The 20993-nt window shown below is 37.2% G+C and overlaps 4 protein-coding genes across 13 annotated transcripts in view; 3 read left to right on the forward strand and 1 right to left on the reverse strand.

Moving 5' to 3' along the window:
* Nucleotides 1-9677, forward strand: part of Atpalpha (sodium/potassium-transporting ATPase subunit alpha) — a 68886-nt gene extending 59209 nt beyond the window's left edge. For all 7 annotated transcript variants that reach the window (XM_083032477.1, XM_083032476.1, XM_083032480.1 and 4 more), the window contains 3 exons: nt 2907-3081; nt 3269-3501; nt 3768-9677. In XM_083032477.1, coding sequence (XP_082888603.1) covers nt 2907-3081; nt 3269-3501; nt 3768-3888 — 529 coding nt within the window. In that variant the 3' untranslated portion in view covers nt 3889-9677. The remainder of the gene's footprint in view (nt 1-2906; nt 3082-3268; nt 3502-3767) is intronic.
* A 1365-nt stretch (nt 9678-11042) lies between these two features.
* Cap-g (Chromosome associated protein G) lies at nt 11043-14832 on the forward strand. Of its 4 annotated transcripts, none has more exons than XM_083032490.1 (7): nt 11043-11273; nt 11486-12282; nt 12379-12925; nt 13116-13415; nt 13539-13898; nt 13983-14495; nt 14587-14832. In XM_083032490.1, exons 1-7 carry the CDS (start codon nt 11166-11168, stop codon nt 14701-14703), a joined length of 2742 nt encoding a protein of 913 aa, XP_082888616.1. In that variant the 5' UTR covers nt 11043-11165; the 3' UTR covers nt 14704-14832. The 4 variants fall into 4 exon arrangements, with proteins under 4 accessions (XP_082888616.1, XP_082888617.1, XP_082888619.1 ...); XM_083032491.1 differs by having other exon boundaries at nt 11151-11273; nt 11622-12282; XM_083032493.1 differs by having other exon boundaries at nt 11209-11273; nt 11802-12282.
* A 563-nt stretch (nt 14833-15395) lies between these two features.
* On the forward strand, nt 15396-18606 carry Wdr92 (dynein axonemal assembly factor 10). The gene is made up of 4 exons (XM_083032532.1): nt 15396-15838; nt 15958-16458; nt 16546-16643; nt 16731-18606. Exons 1-4 carry the CDS (start codon nt 15572-15574, stop codon nt 16936-16938), a joined length of 1074 nt encoding a protein of 357 aa, XP_082888658.1. The 5' UTR covers nt 15396-15571; the 3' UTR covers nt 16939-18606.
* The window catches only part of Rpb8 (DNA-directed RNA polymerases I, II, and III subunit Rpb8), a 57446-nt gene continuing 54935 nt past the window's right edge, over nt 18483-20993 (reverse strand). Inside the window, exon 5 of the mRNA XM_083032534.1 lies at nt 18483-18942. Coding sequence (XP_082888660.1) covers nt 18825-18942 — 118 coding nt within the window. The 3' untranslated portion in view covers nt 18483-18824. The remainder of the gene's footprint in view (nt 18943-20993) is intronic.

Raw genomic sequence — 20993 nt, forward strand, 5'->3', positions numbered from 1 at the left:
ATTTCTGGTTCGGCTATTGTGCGATTGCAACTTGGATCGCGATGTTTACACACGACAATACACGTAATAGCAGATTGTCTACTGACTTTGACGATATATCACTATCTATTCTAGTTTCTCCCATGAAACTTAATTACTTCGTAATTTTGCATGCATCTTGGAAGGGAAAAATCAGTCGAATGACAAAATTACTATATCCTTTAAAATTGATAAAATTTTTCCTGAAATTGTTTATTGATGAAACGATGAAAATCTCAATATTTCCCCTTCCTAAGAATCCCGAGTTCTAGAATAAATTTCGGTAGACACTCTGCAGACAAACAACATCCGACTTTAGGAATCTAGTTGACTAGCATAGAGCACAGAGCAAGTTTTTGATCTATAGAGAAAAGTTATCAGATGTTGAGAATGCCGAATGCTTTTTTTTTAGAATTTTATACTTAGAATCTCTCACCTGATTAATGAATTAACACACACACGCTGCGATCTAATCGTTTAGCTTTGAACTATCTACGTGTTACTTTTTCTTAATCGTTGCACTAGGTGTATGCGCGTGAATCGCGGGCTAATTCCAATCACAAAACACCGAAAACATTAATACTGTGCTGTCAATAGTTGATTATATAATCAATTATTACACTGATAATACTCGTAATCTATAGTAACTGAATATCCAAAATAATTGAGAGATGTGGGAAAATTTTATTTCGATATTGACAGCATTAAGTTCTAATCTATCAGTCATGTTATTCGATGGATACACACACGCACACATCTGTTTCTGGAAATTTTATTTTATATAATAAAATATCAAAATTTTATTTAATATACAAATAAATATATTTCTTTCACACATATATATATATATATATATATGAAATAAATATATAAAATTAAGATTAAGAGAGTTTCTAATTTTATATAATATGTTACAAATGCTGATTGCGTACATTCATATTGCATATATTTTATTTAAAAAAAAAAATGTCCAGGGACAGATACGAGTTCGATAGACTTCTATACGGTAGACCGAGGATGTTAACATCATCGGAAATATTCGCCGGAGAGAAGGCGAATTCGCGATTGCCTACCGACGATTTTTCCGCAAAATGCACGTTTCATCTCAAGCTGTTTTCTTCTTCGCTGTCTTTGATCTTTTTTTTTTTTAATACTCATCGAGGAAGGCGAGCACACAACTCCGGTGTCGATCACCGAGAGCAGCTTTTGAAAACGAGCGACAAGCACGACATGCACAGCTTGAGCGCGCGCAGCCTCTTTCTTTCTCAGCGGCGATCTCAACGCGATCTACGGATCTTGGATATCGATCTTTGTCGCGCTGCCGCTTTATTCATTGAGACCCGACGTCTCAACGTCAGGGAATTCTAATGCCGCTCTGCAGCCCTTCTCTCTGACATTTGACACTTGGTATCAGCTGAGCACGCTTGCGCGAACGCTAACTCGCTAACTACAGGCTCTTCTCCGTCTGACTGCGCTTCCCGGACTCGACGAGTGCCGGCCACTAAACCGTTCCAGTTCAACTAACTATGATTGCTAAACAGTTGCATGCGACTCGCTTCCAAACTCGACCCTGCGCACAGATATTCTCTCATTGTATGCGTCTTACAATTGCTTTGACGACATTCGCGTTAATTGATTACTCGTAATCTTACTAGTAATCTTTCGTAGAGTTTAGTTTAGTACAACTTTAATTGCAGATGTAATAAGAGGAACAAACGAAGACTGAGACATGGTTTGATTGTATTGATAATCTGGCTTATAACAATCGACTTGTAGCTTTCGTGTAATTTTATTTGTAGCCTAAAGAAAATGAGAATTTTTCATTTCACTCTCTTCAACTTCTTTTTCGGATCGTGTAATTTTATTAGATTATTTAGTAATTATCAATAATATTACATGAGATGGAAAAATTTTCTGTAGCCAGATTATCGTAATGAATCAAGGCGTTCGAAGCAAGAGCGGATGAAATTTTATAAGAGCTCCACTTTAAATATTGCACAAAGTTTATAAGCCTCATTTATAAAGCCTCGTATATTATTATTGCGGTCCACCTTCTTGCTTTGAACTCTTCGATTATGGCATACTAGTATGCCAGCTAAATCGCTTTGATATTAATGCTAACGATTAACGGGCTGGAAACGTGCGCGGGGTAAGCTTTGGTAGCGCGAGGTAACTATAGGAAATGGGCAGGTTCGATGTTAACCGGTGCAAAATCTCACGTGCAGCTTGTCACCGAGAACCGACAAGCGACAATTATGTGTGTCTGTCTACCTATCTGTCTGTCTGTCTGTCTGTCTGTATCTGTTCTTATTCGCTCTATGTGGCATGCATCTTATTGTCGAGAACCGATCGTTAACCGTCCGCCTATTGTGTTGGTAAGTAATCTGCATTTTGCTCCTAACCGGTAACTATGGCTTCCGTTAACTTTAACACAAACTGACTTATTAGAAGTAACACCAACGTCGGACGATCGATGGCGAAAGCTTCCGCGGAATGTCGAGGAATCCTGAAACGCGCCGTCTGTCGACTTGAAAAGGTTTCGCTACAGAGAATCGGGAAGAAAAAATTTCTCAAATAAATGCAGTTTATTTAAAAGCTACTTTCAAACGACTCTGCACTCAATATACGCTTTTTTCTCAAAAGTAATCTTGTGGAAATCTTGACCTGAAATTTAATTTTTTCGAGCTTTTGAAAAAGTCAATCGCGAACCATTGAATGCTACATTGATATAAAAATTTTAAATCATTCTCAGAGGATGGAAACGTGTTGTAAAAAGTACATTAAAGTTACTTCACGGCGAAAGTAAAGATTCCTTGAAATCCAACATAAAGCTGCGTCATTGGTCTCCTGAAACGAGAATGTTCTTCAACGAATCTATCTGCATCTAGGCTTATTTCGATGGCGTACGGTCAAATCGGTATGATCCAAGCTGCGGCGGGCTTCTTCGTCTACTTTGTCATTATGGCTGAGAACGGATTCCTGCCCATGTATCTGTTTGGCATCCGAAAGCAATGGGACTCTAAGGCTATCAACGATCTAACTGATAGCTACGGTCAAGAATGGGTAAGCACGATGGCATTCTCTTGTATGAAAATAAACTCTGATATTTAATTTTCAGCAAATTAATTCTTTCTTATCGATATTAAAAAAAAAAAAGATATTCTAAATTCTAAATTTCTCGTTATTTATATATATTAGAGAGAGTTATAACTGATTGTGTAAATTTATTTCTTACCAAAAAACGAAACAGACCTATAGGGACCGCAAAACGCTAGAGTTCACCTGCCACACAGCTTTCTTCGTATCGATCGTAATTGTGCAATGGGCTGATCTGATCGTCTGCAAAACGCGCCGCAACTCGATTATTCATCAGGGAATGAGAAACTGGGCTCTGAACTTTGGTCTCATATTTGAGACCGCCCTCGCTGCGTTCCTAAGTTATACGCCTGGTATGGACAAGGGTCTTCGTATGTTCCCACTCAAGTATGTATTATTTATCTTTCTCTCGTTCTCAAATTTGTACACCAAGAACCAAATTTACATTTAAAAACCTTTCATCATGATGTATTTATTCAAATTTCTTTTTCATACATTTAACGCTAAACAAATCCAATCTAAACTCGACTTTTATTTAATACACAAAGATTCAAGCTATCGTCGTTGAGTGTTGAGTAATAATTGATTTCAAATTGGCAGTGTATAATGCGATACACAGGAAAATGTAATAACCCATATATGTAACGTTGCAGATTCGTATGGTGGCTGCCAGCTCTACCGTTCATGTTCGCCATCTTCATTTATGACGAGACGAGACGATTCTATCTCCGCCGGAATCCAGGCGGCTGGCTCGAGCAAGAAACTTATTATTAAACGCAAGGAGGATTAAATCACACGCATGCAGAGCGCGCGCGCAAGAGGACGAGTGAACGGACGAGAGAGCGAGAGAAAGAGAGTGAGAAAGAGAGAGAGCGAGAGCGAGAGCGAAAGAGAGAGAATGATGATGAGAGAGAATGAGACGCATACTCACACCTGAAAAAAAAAAGAAAAATAAATAAATCACTCATGTTGAACAGATATATAACACTTTTCACACGAAACGTGCTACTGGGTCTGTCCGAGTCACGTGTCGGGAGAGCAACGGATGGACAACGAAGGATGATTTATGTGCAGAGATTCGTGCTTGCTCTCACGACGAGAAAGAGGGCGCGAGACTATTTCTCCGCGACATGGAGAAGACCCTTTAGCGCTATAGATACAGCGCGAGGTACAAAGAGCACGCTCGTCGTTCTGGCTTTGCTGCCATAACAATCGCTTGCACGCTTGCGTGCCGGATTTCATAGTCTCAAAAAAATTGATCCGGTATTCGAGAGAAAGAGAGAAAAAGGAAGGATTCGTTGAGGAAATTTCACCAGTCACCATCGTACGAATCATGGGAAGCCAATTGAGAAGTCGCGCCTTCTGCTCTGCGTTCAACAATACAACTACTACGGGGCTTTCCGGTGATGATTGGTGCTGCTGCTGCTGCTACTGTTAAATTCTGGACGGGATATATTCTACAAGCGTCGTTCGAAGATGGAACGAAGGAAAGAGAAAAAGAGATAATTGAGAAGAGTCGCTGGTGACGTCGCGATGCGATTGATGCAATGTGAGTGTCAGGCCTAAAGAAAAAAAAAACCGCGATGAAAGAATGCCGCCACAGCAACGAGAATGAAAGTCCGGAACGGCAGCGGAAATGGACATACGCTCGAGAGACCGGGGCGTTAATGCGCGACAGAGAATCACGGAATCACGTGCATTCTTATGTCTTATGCCGGATGCAAATTACTACATTCACGCGACTTCTTATACTATTAGTGGCGTATTATCGTAGACATCTTTGCGTTACCAACAAACTTTATAATAATAGGCTTTCGTTGATCGTCGATCAATGCGCGCAAAATAACGGTACGCCAAAGATCGGCACACATACACACAACCCTCCATTGAGAAGAACTTTAGGTCGACAAGAAGATAGAGATTCGCAGAAAAAAAAACAAGAAGAGCAGAGAGACCGACGCGAAAGAGCAAACCGAAAAAAGTGCTCAATATAACAGGAGAAATTTAAAGAAAATTCTTAGGCATCTCGCGTGACACCGAAATATATACTTCGTACGAAAATCTAATTACTTGTTAATTGTAACGATGGACCTGATATGACAGATATATCGGCACGGTCTATAGTTATACGTCATGATAAAATAACTAAAATAAAGGAAAGAGAGAGAGAGAGAGAGAGAGAGAGAGAGAGAGAGAGAGAGAGAGAGAGAGAGAGAGAGAGAGAGAGAGAGAGAGAGAGAGAGAGAGAGAGAGAGAGAGAGAGAGAGAGAGAGAGAGAGAGAGAGAGAGAGAGTTATATAAATAACTAAATGAAATAAAAAAATAATAAGATATAATTAAATAAAACCGCATTCGCAGTATTTATTATTATTAAATAAACGACATACACACATTCGGTTTTGAGTCTTAATCCGTGTAGCTGTCAGGACGAAAACGGCAAAGACGTATCGCGTAGTTTCAGTATAGTTATGACTCTTAGCTCGAAGATAATATCACACTAACACACGGGGAGACAGATAAGATGGAAGAAAAGTGCGCGCTGATCGGGGTTTCCGAGATTTTAGCGGAGAGCGGGGTTCCCACACACACATTGTAATGGAGCAGCAGGAGGATGGGAGAAAAAAGTATATAATTAGGCGGTGAAGATATATATGTGAACAGAATAATCACTACCAATTGACGAGGATATACGAACTGATAAACGATATGTTATGTAATTGCACGGGCGGATAGTAAATGTGCGGCGGGTGATCGCGGCCTGGTTGCCGGCGAACCGGAGAAAAAAGAAAATAAAACCTGCCGCATGTCATTTGAGAGGATAAATGAATTATTATAAAACGTTATTGATTAACGAAAGAGGGAGAGATGATAAGAATAGAGAAAGAGAGGTAACAAAAAATTTAACGAGGCAGGATAATGGTATAGGAAATGTGCGAAATAATACACTGCTTGCACTTTGTATTAGAGAAGGGATGCAATATATGGATGCAGATATAGACAGGGAAAGAAACAGAGACACAGAGACCGGAGCAGAGAAAGCGAGTAAAAAAAATGTTCTTACTTAGGTAAAAGCTAAATGAAGAATATAAAAATTCCTTCTCTTAGTTTTTCATAGATTTAAAACGCCAGCGGGACAGCTCGCTATAAATCATTGACCCCCCCGCAACGCGGAACGCTCTGTGTAACAGCGAAACGTGTAGGATCTCTTGTCACTTGTCAGCCAGCCGGCGACCGGCGAGCGCGCTGTCCGTGTTTGCGTATGTGTGTGTATGCGTGCGCGTATGTGTATGTGCGTTGTGCATGTAGTATCGAAACAACACACAACGGTGACTTAAAATGCCTGCCACGCGACTTTTTTTTCTTTTTTTTTCCGGGCCGGGACGATCCGAGACTTTTCTCATCGACGCGATCTCGCAACCCTATACGCACGAATATATTATATCCTTCCTTCTCTCGTCTCCCCCGTGGGTCTCTCTCTTATTGTTAGTCGTTGCCCGTGTTCGCTTCGGAATCGCGATCGCGACGTTGATGGTTGATGTGAGAAAGCCCGCAGGACGAGAAATCGGGGTGCTATTATTGCGAGCAAACGAATTTTTTTTTAACGATAAACGATATATGTATATCTGAATAATTACGCGGAATCGCGTTTGAAAAGAGACGCGATGGATACTTTTTTGGATTATCATAGAATGAATATATGCTCTCTCTCCGCTTTTCAAAAATAATTAGAATCAATTATCGCGAAACAGTAGGATTTTAAAGCACCGTTCTCAGCTTTATCGCGTCTATCGTTGAAAAACTTGTATAGAAACGCGATTAATTGAAGGACACCCTCGTGTGTGTCGTGATGACTCTCCGAATAATAATCATTCCATTTCCTTTGCGAACAATGAAACGCTTCTTTCGTTTTCGCGTGTCGCGGTATATACCCAAAGTCCATCATTTACTTTTACAAAGAGAGAATGGAGCAATCGCGCGTGGCTATACTGTTACAATTATATCATGTTATATAATGGCCCGCGAAGATGATGATCGCGTTCTCGTCGATCGATTGTGGCGAACGCGGGAGGACTCGATGAGTGAACATGCGACGCTCGCTCGGCGGCCCAGGCCCCAAAAAAAAAAACTACCCTAAGTGTTCAATAATCGACGTGTTCTCGAGGTGCCCCGTACAACGCGAAACGTTTCTCCCTTCGCCGGTTTCCTCCGTCCGGTGCCCCGTCGCCTCGAATCTCGCTACCGGGAGATACGGATCCCAAATAAGGCTCCGCGTTTCCCTCGATCTCTCGCGCGAACCGATTTTGCTCTGTTGCTTGTGCGCACGGGAGATTGCGCGAATTGCATTCTTCGACGACCTGGACGGTCTAAAAAATGGGAAAAAAATGTCTGAAAAAAAAAATTCAAACATTCTCAACCCTGTCGTTTAGGCTGTTCTCGTTCGTCGTCTTTCTCGCGGAAGAGAGACTCGACGAAGCGGATGCTCTCGTGCTGTCACACGAGTGCGGGAAAAAAGGCATCGGACAGAGACGGATCGCACGACTCGCGGCGCGAGCTCGTTAATCGTCATCGGGAACTGGAATTCGAGAATTTACGTTTCAAAAGTATCCATCGGCCAATCGGTGCATCGCGCGAAAAAAAGAATCTGTTTCAAATTCGGACGCTATCCAATTTATCACGGCGTTTCCAAATCGATCGACGCCGATCAACCAACTAAATTCTCCTCCTCTATCTGCGTTATATTATATAGGCGAAAACTGTAATTTTTAGAAAGAGACAGCGATTAAGCCGAGCCGAGGAATGTAGAGGTCGATTTTATTAATGTCGCGACACGGCTCTCGTGCCGTAAAAGATCGATCGCTTCTGTCACAACGAAAAAATGTGGAGAAATTTCGTAAAAACGTTTCGTGCGCGATTGTTATTCTTGATGGATTGCCGTTTTTACGGATCGGATGCGAATGAAAAAGTGCAGGATCAAGAAGGAAAGAAAGAGAGAGAGAATGAGAGAGAACGAAAGAGAGGAACATACCTGCGCGTATGTGTGCGGTGGATATCTTTGAAGCTACGGAGAAGATCCGCGGCGTTGTCGACAGGGTGTTCCGTGCCTGTAGGGGGGCCGTAGGAGCCCAAAAAAAAATGCTTTGCCGTCGTGCGCCGCCTCTTTACTTTAGGCTAATAATTTAAATATTATTAATAAAATATAATAGTATAATAATATAAATAAATAATAATGATAAATAATAATATTAATAATAATACATGTTACAATAAGATATTATTAGATGTAATTATTATATATGGTTTAGTCTAGATCGTGTTGTTGAAGAAAAAAAAACAAAGTACGTATAAGCGAACAAAAAAAAAGATGGAGAACAGAGTAGAAAAGAGAGATGCGACGATGGAGAGGTGGAGGGAAGACAAAAACGAGGGTGGAAAAAAGACACAGGCGGAGGAGAAAGTTTCGGTCTAAAAGACCACACACAATCCTTTTGCGGTGGACTGATGCGGGACGATGCTGCGCTTCTACACGCTTACTCGATTCGCGTCCTACAACATTTATCCGTCAAGTGTGCAGGACAATGTTACGCTTTCGTATCTTTGCACGCGTGAGATTTAGAGAAAGATAGCCAGAGGGGGAATCCCTGGAAGGATTCCCTGTATATACACATGCAATTATCTCATTTTGTTTCCCTCTTTTAAAAATAAGCGGCACGTAACGTGGCTCTTTCGTGTCCTTTAAACGATTGTCTCATCGTGGACGAAAGATAAGGAGCGTCGTCGTGATTCTCTTCGCGCGATCAAAAACATAAATTCATACATGCATGATAAAAAATAAACGCAGTTTTTCATTTTTCCCCGCTTTTCGGAACGCGGAAATCTTTCGCGTTTTCTAATTAGGGAGAATCCTCGCGAAAAAAAAAATAACGCTGCGCGCCTGCACAGCCCGCCGCATACCGCGTCGGAATCATTGAACGATTAAAAAAAGTTTAAAAAAAAGAGCGAGAGAGAAAGAGAGAAAAAGTGTAAGGCGAACGATGTTTTATTAATATTGTATATATATTTTAAATAATTGAATGACGGACAAACAGATCGCACGCGCGAACAACGGCGACCTCGACCGAGAAGCGTTCCTCATCCGAGGAGAGAGGATCGCTTCTTCGTCTCACGGGTCTATCCGTATATACACTCCTTTTTTTCTGTTTCTTCTTTTTTTGCGTTATAAATGCCGCGTATACCACACATCTGTACACTTTATACACCGCATATAGAGAAAGAGAGAAAGAGCGAGAAAGAGAGAGAAAGAAAGAGAGAGAGTGAGAGAGAGAGACACGGGTTTACACGCTCGGAAAAATGACACGTTACTATTACACCGCTCCACCAGCTATATCTATATTCTGATTGACGATTGACGATTCCCTTTCGCAATTAATTAATTATTATTCGATAAGTTCTGTTTTTACACACGCGACACCCATGTGAAAAATACATCGCAACCTCTGAGATACGAATACAACCCAAGTGTCATTACTTTTGATGTTAAATAAAAAATACATAATTACTATATAGAGCGGCCTCCCATTTTCCATTTTTCCTCCATCTTTCCTCTCTTCGACCGATATTGAGTAAATAAAAAAAATAAAAAAAAATAAAAAACTGCGCGCCATTTTTGCGACTGTATCTAGGAGCAAACACGTGACGAGCTCGCTATATTATTATTAATCGTTACTTTTTGTTGTATTTGTAATTATTATTATCGTATTATTGTTGTTGAAATGAAGATATAATTCAAGAGTATCAACTAGAAATTTACGATAACTAGAAAGTAACTAATGAACCGTTCAAATATTTTGCAAACGAAACTATATACATTTCTCGAGGAAGTATCTGCGACTTGTAAATGTGTATAAAAATTACGATAAAGATTATATCATATGATGTATTTAAATCTCGGTTCTTCTTAATTTAGTGTTGTGAAATATTTATTCGTATGATCCTATATCTCGCACCAAATTATATTAATTGTAATTTATTTATAAATCTCTCTAGAAACTTGAAAATGTTTAATATATTAGATGTAAATTTTATTATATGAGCTTAAAATGTGGAAAACTTTATAAATTTTTCTTTGGAAAACAAGCGTAGCTTCTTATATATTTATATATAGATTTTCATCTACTTTTATATATCATACCAAATAATTCCCATACATCACAAATAATTTTATTTGCTATTTGCAACGAAGCAATATTAATACAAACATTATTCCTTCTTTCACTGACTGAATAGAATTTTAAGGAAACATTCATTCGAATGAATTTTCTTTAGATAGTGGATAACTTTCTCTGGTTTACAAATATATATATTTAACGTTACAAAGGTATTCGAATCATTTAATCAATCAGGAGGAAAAAATCTTTGTCTTTTGATTGATTAAACGTATCGATATATTTGTAATGCCAAGCACATTTGTGTAACTCTGAAATGTATTCGCTAGCCGAAAAAAAACTTATTCTTTGTTTTTTCAAAATTTTATTTTAGTCAATTCGATCAATCGATCGACATTCGATCAATCGATTATAACCTCGTTCTACAATCGAGCCATCATGTTGACATTCGTTTGAAATTTTAACGGCCAATGATGTCCAATGGAAATGTTTTACCCATCACCAATGACATGCGCAGCAGACCACGTGACACGAGCTCGACAGACTCGTTTATTAATGCAATGTAGGGCGCTTTTGAATTCGATAAACGTTTATTTATTTTGAGTGCTATATTGAGCACGCGTAATATTAATATGTATATACAGAATTATTTGTAATAGAATTTATTAATTTTTCCAGAAATATCCCATTTCCTTTTCTCCACAAAGGATTGACAATACCATGCTTTTCGATAAAATAGATACGCTACTGAGTCATCTGACTTTTACGCTGAATACGCATGCGCGAAAAATTTCATCGCGACTGTACGCTCATACGCTGTATATGCATTCGTAAAATTCGTAAAATCGATGTTTAACGATTGTAATTTTTAACAGAAAAAGAACAAATATGGTACGATTGATTGAGAATAATATGAAAAGTATATTCTGCAAAGTGCAGTACAATAAAATTGATCATCCACAGTACATGAAGCAACTCACAAAACAATATGAGAAAGTAAGTCTGAATTACACGTTTCTTTTCAAGTATTTTCACATGTATATCTGCTGTAATAATAGTTTATAATTTATTTTCCGAAATTTATAACATCTCAAGATGGAATCGATTAATTATATCTGTACAATGATTTAAAATAATTCTTTTGCGAATTTAATCTCGTTAAACAAAGTCTTGTGTAACAATATTTGCTGATTCTTTTATTTTTTCAGACCGATTTCGATACGTTCTGGAATCATTTTATTTCATTTTTAAAAGTACCTCTCACAATGGCACAACAACACCTGCATGTTACAAACACGTTAGAGTTTTTTGCCAAATTTGCAGTGAGCTTTTATTCTTCCTTAGAGAGCAATACTGTGGAACCAATGTCTCCATTTCTTAACAAGTTATTCAATTTTCTCTTAAAGCATCACGGTGCTAAAGATAAAGCAGTGAGATATCGCATATGTCACTTCCTAAACTTACTCTTAAATTCAATGGGCGATGATGCTTTCATCGATGATAATCTGTGCGATCAAATTACAGTCAGTATGATGGATCGATTGTTGGATAAGTCGCCTAAAGTCAGAGCGCAGGCTGTTTTAGCTCTTCACAGATTGCAAGATCCAGCAGACGAAGAATGTCCTGTAATAAAAATGTATATATTTCATGTATCTAAAGATCCAAGCGCTGAAGTTCGCAAGGCGGTTCTCTCTTCTATGGGCAAAAATCAGAAGACCTTACAAGCTGTACTGATAAAAACACGAGATGTTGATGACACTGTGCGCAAGATGGCATTTGAGTTTATAAGTAAAATCACAGTGCGTTCCTTGACTATTGAACAAAGAGAACGTTTGTTGAAGGATGGTCTCAAAGACAGAGCCGAGAGTGTCAGAACATGTGTAAGCAACGTTTTATTGCCAACATGGCTACGATGCTACAATGGAGAGTATGTAAGTCTTGTACATGCTCTTGATGCTGGAATAGGGACAGAAACTGCCACCTTAGCCTTACAGGTGCTATTCAAGTGAGTATATCTTATAAATGATAAATAAATGATAATAAAAAAAGAATATATATCAATGAGAGAAACAAAATTTTATATCAAATATTCTTTTTGCAGAGATGCCAATTTAAAAAATTTATTGGAGCAAGTGCCAATAGATAAAGACACGAGACTAATTCCACTGACAAGTATATCGAATGAAAATGTTTTATATTGGAAATGTGTAATAAAATATCTTCAGTCTCTTTCATGTGCGGAAGAATTAGAATTAATTATTCCGGAATTATCTGGATTTTGTAAATATATACGCGAATTTATGACTCTCATCTCTTCCAAGTCGTATGAAGTATGGGAACAAGAGTGCCATAAGTTTATTCTACTACAACTCTTTGAGATATCTACAACTTATGACCTCGCAGATGAAGTGGGTAGGAAGAATCTGAACGAATTAATAATAGATACTCTAATGAGCGATCATTGCTGCGATAAAATAATCGAGTGTGTAGTAAGTCATTTGATAAAAGTGGTACCAGATGTCAACAATATGCTGGACATTATTGCTAACGTTATTAGCGAGACTAGGCTACCTTCAAATGAAAATGTAAATACTCAACAAATTACTCAACAAATTACTGTGGAGCAGCAACAAGAGAAAGATATGCAAGTGAGTATTAGAATCTAGTAATTATATATTAGAGACAAGAAAAATCTCGGACATAATTTCACTTTCTAAACTATTTACTTTTACATTAATTAGTATCTAGATCCTACTTTTTTATACTCTTCGCCCATCTCTAACTTCTCTAATAGTGTGGATAAATCTTTCTACCTTTTTTTTTTAAATTTGATTCTAGAAAGCAAGATTAAAAGTTGATATATTAGAACTCGAAGAGGAATTATATCAAGCAGTCAAAGAAGAGAATTTTTTACAAGCCGAAAGTCTAAAAGAGAAGATCAAGATCTTGAAAGAGGAAATGAACCAGTTATCTACAAAGACCCCTGAAGCTGTAATAACTGATGATATGCGCGAGGAGAAAAATGATTCCGCAACTATGATGAAGTGCCTCAACATGTTGTACTCTGCGATGCAATTTATTCGCGTATTAACACCCACCCTTAGGAGTTTAATGTCTCTTGTTTTACAAAGCCTTGACGTAAGCATACATGAGATTATATACATATGTGTGGATATAATTATAATATTCTATTTTGACATTTTTCATGCAATCACTTAATATATTATTCATCACACACATTTTAATTTTATTTTGTTGTAGCATCCCGATGATAATGTGCACATATTAGCGCTAAAAATATTAGGCGTTTATTGCATATTGGACAAAGAATTAGCTAGAAAACATATAATGATATTTTTCTATCAATTTTCTTGCGAGCAAGAGAATCAAGAAATTTGGATAGTTGCTTTGAAAGGGATATTCGATCTCTTGCTTATATATGGCTTGGAATATTTTGAAAATTTGCAAATCCAAGAAGAAAGCTCCATGCAGAATAGATCTGAAAAGAGTCGTTTACTTTACACACATGAAGACAGTGTCGTTTCTGTAAACAAACAGATTGAAATAGAGAAGAGCCCTGGCAATTTCATTAAAATTTTAATGGGATTGCTGAATAATACGGTAAATAGCTAATATCTTTTTAAAAATTCTATTATAATTGAGTAAAATTCACTGTAATGCAACTATGCTTGGAAATTTATTTAGAATCAAGATCTGCGCACTATTGCAGCGGAAGGATTCTGTAAACTGCTGCTCAATCAACGAATTAATAGCAGTAGTCTTATATCACGTCTGATAATTCTGGCCTATAATGAAGCCAATATTGATGATATTTATCTTCGACAATGCTTAAGTGTTTTTTTCGAGCATTTTATCATGCGTGTACCCGAAGCACAAGAAATGCTCGAAAGCGCATATTTTCCGACACTACGAGCCCTTTGCGATGCACCGGACGTTAGTCCGTTACGGGAGATCGATACATATCACGTTTCGAAATTTATATTGAATCTAACCAGGCGAGGATATCAAAAGACCGGCGGTCAAACGTTTCATACGCACAACAACCTTGCATTTGCCATATTGGCAGAGATTTTAAACCCGGAAAGCAACGTAGATAAGGATACTCTTATTAAATCTTTAACAAATTTGTATATTCAAATAGAGGATGCTCCGTCGAAACAAAATTTGCAAGAAGCCATCGAGAATGTTACGAAATTGGTACATAAACTCTTTACATTTTTTGCTTTTAATCTTTAATACAAGTGAGCGAATAATATGAAATATTGATTGTAATTTGATATATTTCTAGGTAAGGGATTCTGACAAACGGTTGCTGAAATATATTGAACAGTTCAAACAAAAATTAGAAACTCCTGCCGAAACAATAGAGAGTGCGGTAGAAAATGACAGTGATAGCGAAGACTAAATATAATACACAATTTTTAAAAACGTTAAATTAATATACATATATACTCATATACTTGCTTCATATATAATTTTATACTTGCAAATAATATGTATTTTTGTACTTGCATAAATAATTGTATATTTTTTATACTTGCTTCATTCTTGAAATCCCCAAAAAGTTAAAAATAAAAAAAATTGAAAAAATACATATGCTATATAGATTGAATGACGATTAAATTAAAAAAAAATAAAATTTTCTTATTTGAAAAGACAAAAATTGATAAAGAATAAAAAAATATGTTATCAATCTATACTGTTTTAATAAGCGTGTGCACGTTAAAGATTTTTTTTTTTAATTACTAATAAATATTAAACAATAAGAAAAGAAGAGAGTATATTAATCAAACAAGCATATTTGGAATTATAATTATAAATTAAATAAATATATCTCGTCTCGTTTATTAAAAAATATTGTATTAATAAAAATATATACATATATACATATGTGCGTTGGCTTTATATATATTAATTTTATTGATACATACATATATAAATTTAAATGAATAAAAACTTAATATGTAAATTTGCATATCTTTATTAAGAATATCTTTGAAAGATTATCATAAATCACAAAATTAATGATGACAGATTCATAATAGGCATATAGAAAATGTGTCGAATATATGGATATAAAAAGAGTTTCATATATATTTGAGATCCACTGACATACACTGGGGATGACGTTTTTTAGTTATAACGGCGACGTTTAGATGGCGTATAAGTTTGTTTATAGTTACAGGAAAGCAATTTTATGTTTTCTGCCAAGAAAGGGATGCGAATAGACATTATTGACGATAATTGAAGTTGAAAAGAGTCTTTTCACAGACATGGACAAGCTGGCGAAGCCGCAAATAATCTGTCATATCGAGAAGTCGGTGGACTATTCGCTATTTGATGTCAAATGGATACCGTGCAGCGCGAAATTTGTGGTTATGGGTTCTCGACCTCGTGGTACCGGTATTATACAAATTTACGAGGTGTCCAGCGGCGAGTTGAAGCTCGTGAAGGATATAGAGAGATCTAATCAGATGAAATGTGGAACATTCAAGGCTTCCAATCTTCGGGATAGGCACTTAGCTACCGGTGATTTTAAGGTTTCTTTTACTCTAACTCTAACAGATATCTGTTAATGTTCTAATATTTACATTCAATAGTCTCCTATATGATAGGGTTTTACAAAATAAGCTACATATATTATCCATCTGTCTTATAGGGTAAATTAAATATCTATAACTTAGAGGATCCCTCGATACCAGTTTACACGGCTAATGCTCACACGCAGATCATAAATGCCATTGATGGAGTAGCAGGTGCTAGCGTAGGATGTGGTGCACCTGAATTGGTAACTGGATCCAGAGATGGAAGTGTTAAAGTCTGGGATCCCAGACAAAAGGGTCGACCGGTCGCTGTTATGGAACCTAAGGAAGGGGAAAGTCGACGAGACTGTTGGTCGGTCGCGTTTGGCAATTCTTACAATTCCGAGGAGAGAGTAGTGGCTGCGGGATACGATAACGGTGACGTCAAAATGTTCGATCTGAGAGCAATGACATTGAAGTGGGAAAGTAATCTGAAAAATGGAGTTTGCGGTCTCGAATTTGACAGGAGAGACATCCCCATGAACAAGCTGGTTGCCACTACGCTAGAATCCAAATTTTATCTCTTTGACTTGAAGACTCAGCATCCCAAGAAGGGCTTTCCGTATCTTGTTGAAAAGGTTCATTTTATTTAGAGAGAATAAAAATTTATATTTTCCAAATATATATTTACAAGTTTGTAATCCTGTGTGACTGTATGGTTTTAGGCTCATAAATCGACGATATGGTTGGTCAAGCATTTACCGCAAAATCGTGAATTATTTGCGACCTGTGGCGGTGGAGGGACAATCTGTCTTTGGAAATAGTAAATATATATATATATAGTCTAATGACATTATTACAGCTCTGTGAAAAAAATATGCTTTAAAAATTAATATTTATTATTTCTCAGTAATTATCCAGAGAAAAGAAAAATTACGGATGCCGATGGGATCGAGATGGGTGTCGTAGGCAACGTTAGCTTGCTGCAGAATAGTACGCTCTCATCGCAACCCGTTAGTTCCTTGGATTGGAGCCCGGACAAACAAGGACTCGGCGTTTGCACGTCGTTTGATCAATGTTTACGAGTTATCATCACTACGAAACTGAACACATATTGATTAAACAGCAGAGGAAATACTTGTAAATATAAGTGTACTATAGCGGGAGAGAAGTTTCTTTAAGTTTCGTTTTGTTACGCTTAAGGTAAGCTATGAATAAAATTCTTGAGTTGCTTCATATGCGACTTTATCGAATACAGTCGGATAATAAAGGAGAGAAGCAAGAGAAATGAGAAACCGCACATCATTCATCATTTATACCAGGCGGCTATCTCGATACTATTAGTTTATTACTGGTTTGGAATGGAGATATCGATTTCTTGTTCACGGGCGCGTTACGCAACGGCGAGCAGATGAGAGCGAATTATATATTATTGGGCCAATCTATTTAGGATCAAACTCTCTTCCTAAGCATCGGCCATCTTATGCGTTGGTCGCGAGCGTTACGCAATATCGCGCGAGCCAACCTCCGCCATTTGAGACGTATTCGACCCACACGTTGTCGCGTACACCTCGTGCGAGGGGGCAGCGTTGCAGCCGCGTGCGCGCATACATACACACACACATACAAGGTCAGAAATATCTGGACTTTAATTACATAAATTAATTATTATCGTCTATCTTTGTTGCGATATACGTTGTCACCCGTTCGCGATCCAATCATTTTATTTAATTTCTCTTTTCTTTTCAAATTTTTTTAGAATTTTGGCTACATTAGTATTTAAAATTAAACTTTGATGCAGATTCCAGAGGAAACAAGACGAAAAGAGATAAGATGTAAGAAGTAAGAAGAATGCAGTTGTATAAAATTTAAAGATTTTTTTCTTTTGTTTGTCTCACGCATTCCAAAAAATTTAACTATATAATAACTCTGTTTCATTTTGAACGCGGAGAAACTGAAACACAGTTGTATCTATATTCTGGTTCTTCTTACGTTTAAACGTTTTCGATTATTATTTAAATTTTCTTTTTACTAATATTTTTCTTTACGTTTTTATTATGTTGCAACGCATTAATATTTTGTTATGCATATTTTTTTCTCAAATAACGCGTGTTCTTAAATGATTTTATCCTAGAATACATAATGCAATTCTCGGTTTATGTGTGTCTAATATATATCAATCGAAGCAAAGTGAAGGGATAGACAGTTATCCTGGAAGTGTACCAAGTGTCAGCTGGTTAATTACATAGCAGAGTGTGTATATATTACGGGAACGTATACGTCGACAGGACAGGTAGAGAAGTGTGCAATACCAGACTCCTATTTTCGTGCCTCGATGGCGCATTTGGTGATGCACTTCGTAACGACTTGGTCAACATCCAAGAATTGCTCGCGCCCTATAGTTACAATCGTCGCGATTAAATCTTGAATAGAACGATTGATTCTCCCAGAATCCCTGTTTTTCATCAAATGTCCATCACAAAATGCTCTAAATGGAAAATATCGTTATTTGCATCGAGGTTGACGGTCGCTAATGACTTGAAAAAAAAAACAATCTTTTCGTTTAATTATTTCATTAGACAAGAGTTCTATTACTACTGCTTTATATTTGATAACTTTTAGACTAGCCAGCTGAAAATAAGGATCGGTAGATGAGAAGGAATTTCAATGTAAAAAAGGTATTTTTATTTGTTTTTATAAAGTTTTCAATAATCCTAAATACAAGTATAATAACAGTGGGTGAGTGATATTATCTGGTAACTTAATTTAAATGTAAAATCATCGAATTTGTAGCGAGATCTTTAAAATTGAAAGTAAAAGAAAATTTCATCATCGTAAATTAATTATTATAAAGGATGTAATAAGTTAGCAATATTGACAATATCGCTTGTGTGTTTAATTCTATTGTACATTATCTATGTAAAATGTAAATTTCTTCTGATATATTCGTTGAAGAAACTTTCGAATAACGAAAAATCCAACGGCCCGCGCGCGATCGGTAGTATTAAAATGCAAGTTTCTTCATTAGCAGGTACATGTGTTGATCTATCTCAAAGCCGTGCAGATTGTTCGCGTCGCCCTGTAGCCTCATGAGCAGACCTCCGAAAGATATGTAAGCTGATCTGGAAACAAAGAGAAGAGAACGATCAGTTGTAAGTTTGCATCATCTTTGTTAATATGCAGGTTTTTGGGTTTTTAATAAGCTTTGTGCGCGATTCGGCTCACAAATGGATTTTTTTTCTCTCGTTGCCAATAAATAAGCGATCGCAAGCGCGCATTCTCTCGTGTTTAAGAAGAAAAAAATGTCCTCGATCCAAAATCAAGATCGACGTTCCTTCTGGCAGGTCTGCGATCGTCATAATTGCAGTGCCGATAGCGGTCGTGTATATAGATCGACCACACAACCAGCTAACCACACTGCCAACACGCCGATCGCTAAAGGAAGTTGTTCCTTTAAACGATTAGAAAAGATGTATTCTGCTTTGCTAAAGATTCTTCAGATACTCTTCAAGCTCTTCAAGCTCGATTGACGGTCATCTTCTCTCTTAATCGCGTTATTTTCACAACATACATACGCACGCATACACACACGCACGCACATAGCATAGCATAGCATAGCGGAAGCCAAACTTTTGTGGCAAGAGACTGTTGGTTTCTGATATAATCGGGTAAAGTTATATTCTCAAGATTATATTGCAAACGACTAAGCCCGGCTTGTGATGCACAAACTCGAGATTAAGAGATAATAGATCACGATAGGATACGATATAGATGTAAAAAAGTACATAGCAATTTGTGTGAAAAAACTGTCATTTATCTTAATTAAAAACTGAACTGAAAAACACTGAAATTATATGGACGTTCCTCCAGAGTGAAATAGCGGTGTGAGCGTCTCTTCCATCACTTGACAATCAGCTGATTCTACTTACGTAATTACTATAATGGCATCTTGGAACTAATGGATAGAAAGACAACCAGCGTCATTCTGCGAATGCGAAAATGTATACGCAAGTATAAAACATCCGTCGTTTTTCCAGCTCCAGTATCATCACGGATGACGTATTAGACCCCCCCCCCCTCCTCCTCCCTAATCGACGTTAAAAAATCGCGTACCTGATATCTCACGTCGCGCAATCATTATCCGTCGTCGATGACGTCGTTTATAAAAATGCATTCCGCGCGATTCCACGAACGCGCGGAAGCGTGAGATCCAAATTTCGCGTGCAAACTCGAGAGCGAAAAAGAGGGAGAGGAAAATGCGGCGAATACCGAATACAAGAATACAGGCGGCATGTACGTATGATGTTCTGAGGTTTCCCTCCATCGATTGACCTTGCCTCCGACGAATCTCTACCTCTCTAGGAGGCACTTCGCTCTTTATAAGAGCCAATTATTTTTAACCAAGTATTTCGAGCTTCCGCTTGTGTGTGTGTGTGCGCTCTGGCTCCATCTTTCCCTCCTTCGTCTCTCTTTGTGCCGTTTAATGATCTTACACGTGCCGTACGTCTTTATATCCTACATAATATACAACTAACGCTAAATATACACAAATGCACAGCAAAATCGCGCATCACCTAAATTAGATTTGAATTCCAATCCTTGGATGCGCTGGAAAAAAATTTAAATTTTCTTATCTACCTATAAAAATCAAAAGAATCCGGTCTCTATCGAGATGCCTAAAAAAATACTGAGATATAAATGTCATTTAAAGTGGTGTTTCTAATTTCTTTTTTTTTAATCCCTTTGAATTTATAATCATTTATATTGGAAATAAAAATCTCATTTGAAAATTTTGAATGCTTTTTCCATAGTAAAGGCATACATCTTTCTTTCAGATAACGTTTTCTATTGAATATTTTTCTCGAAACAATTGAAAAGATTCTTTATCCGATAGACGATTTGAAAACTCGTACTTTTTTTGTATCTATGGATTGATAATATAGATGAGTGAAAACAAAAGATGCGAAAAAACAAATTATTTCGATCGAAGTTATTAAATTTCAACTAAACTCTGATCAATAACTTTGTTCTGAATCATAATTTCTCGAATATTATTTAATAGAAATATTCATGGAAATAAAATTCAATACAATTGTATAATTTCGATGCTGCCAACATCTGCTTCTTGCATTTCATTTGAAAAATTCCATCTATAGAGAGAAAATAACTTTTA

Source organism: Prenolepis imparis, unplaced genomic scaffold (assembly GCF_030444845.1).
Source record: "Prenolepis imparis isolate NDT839.2.m4 unplaced genomic scaffold, iyPreImpa1.0 SCAF_2, whole genome shotgun sequence".
Classification (NCBI taxonomy): domain Eukaryota; kingdom Metazoa; phylum Arthropoda; class Insecta; order Hymenoptera; family Formicidae; genus Prenolepis; species Prenolepis imparis.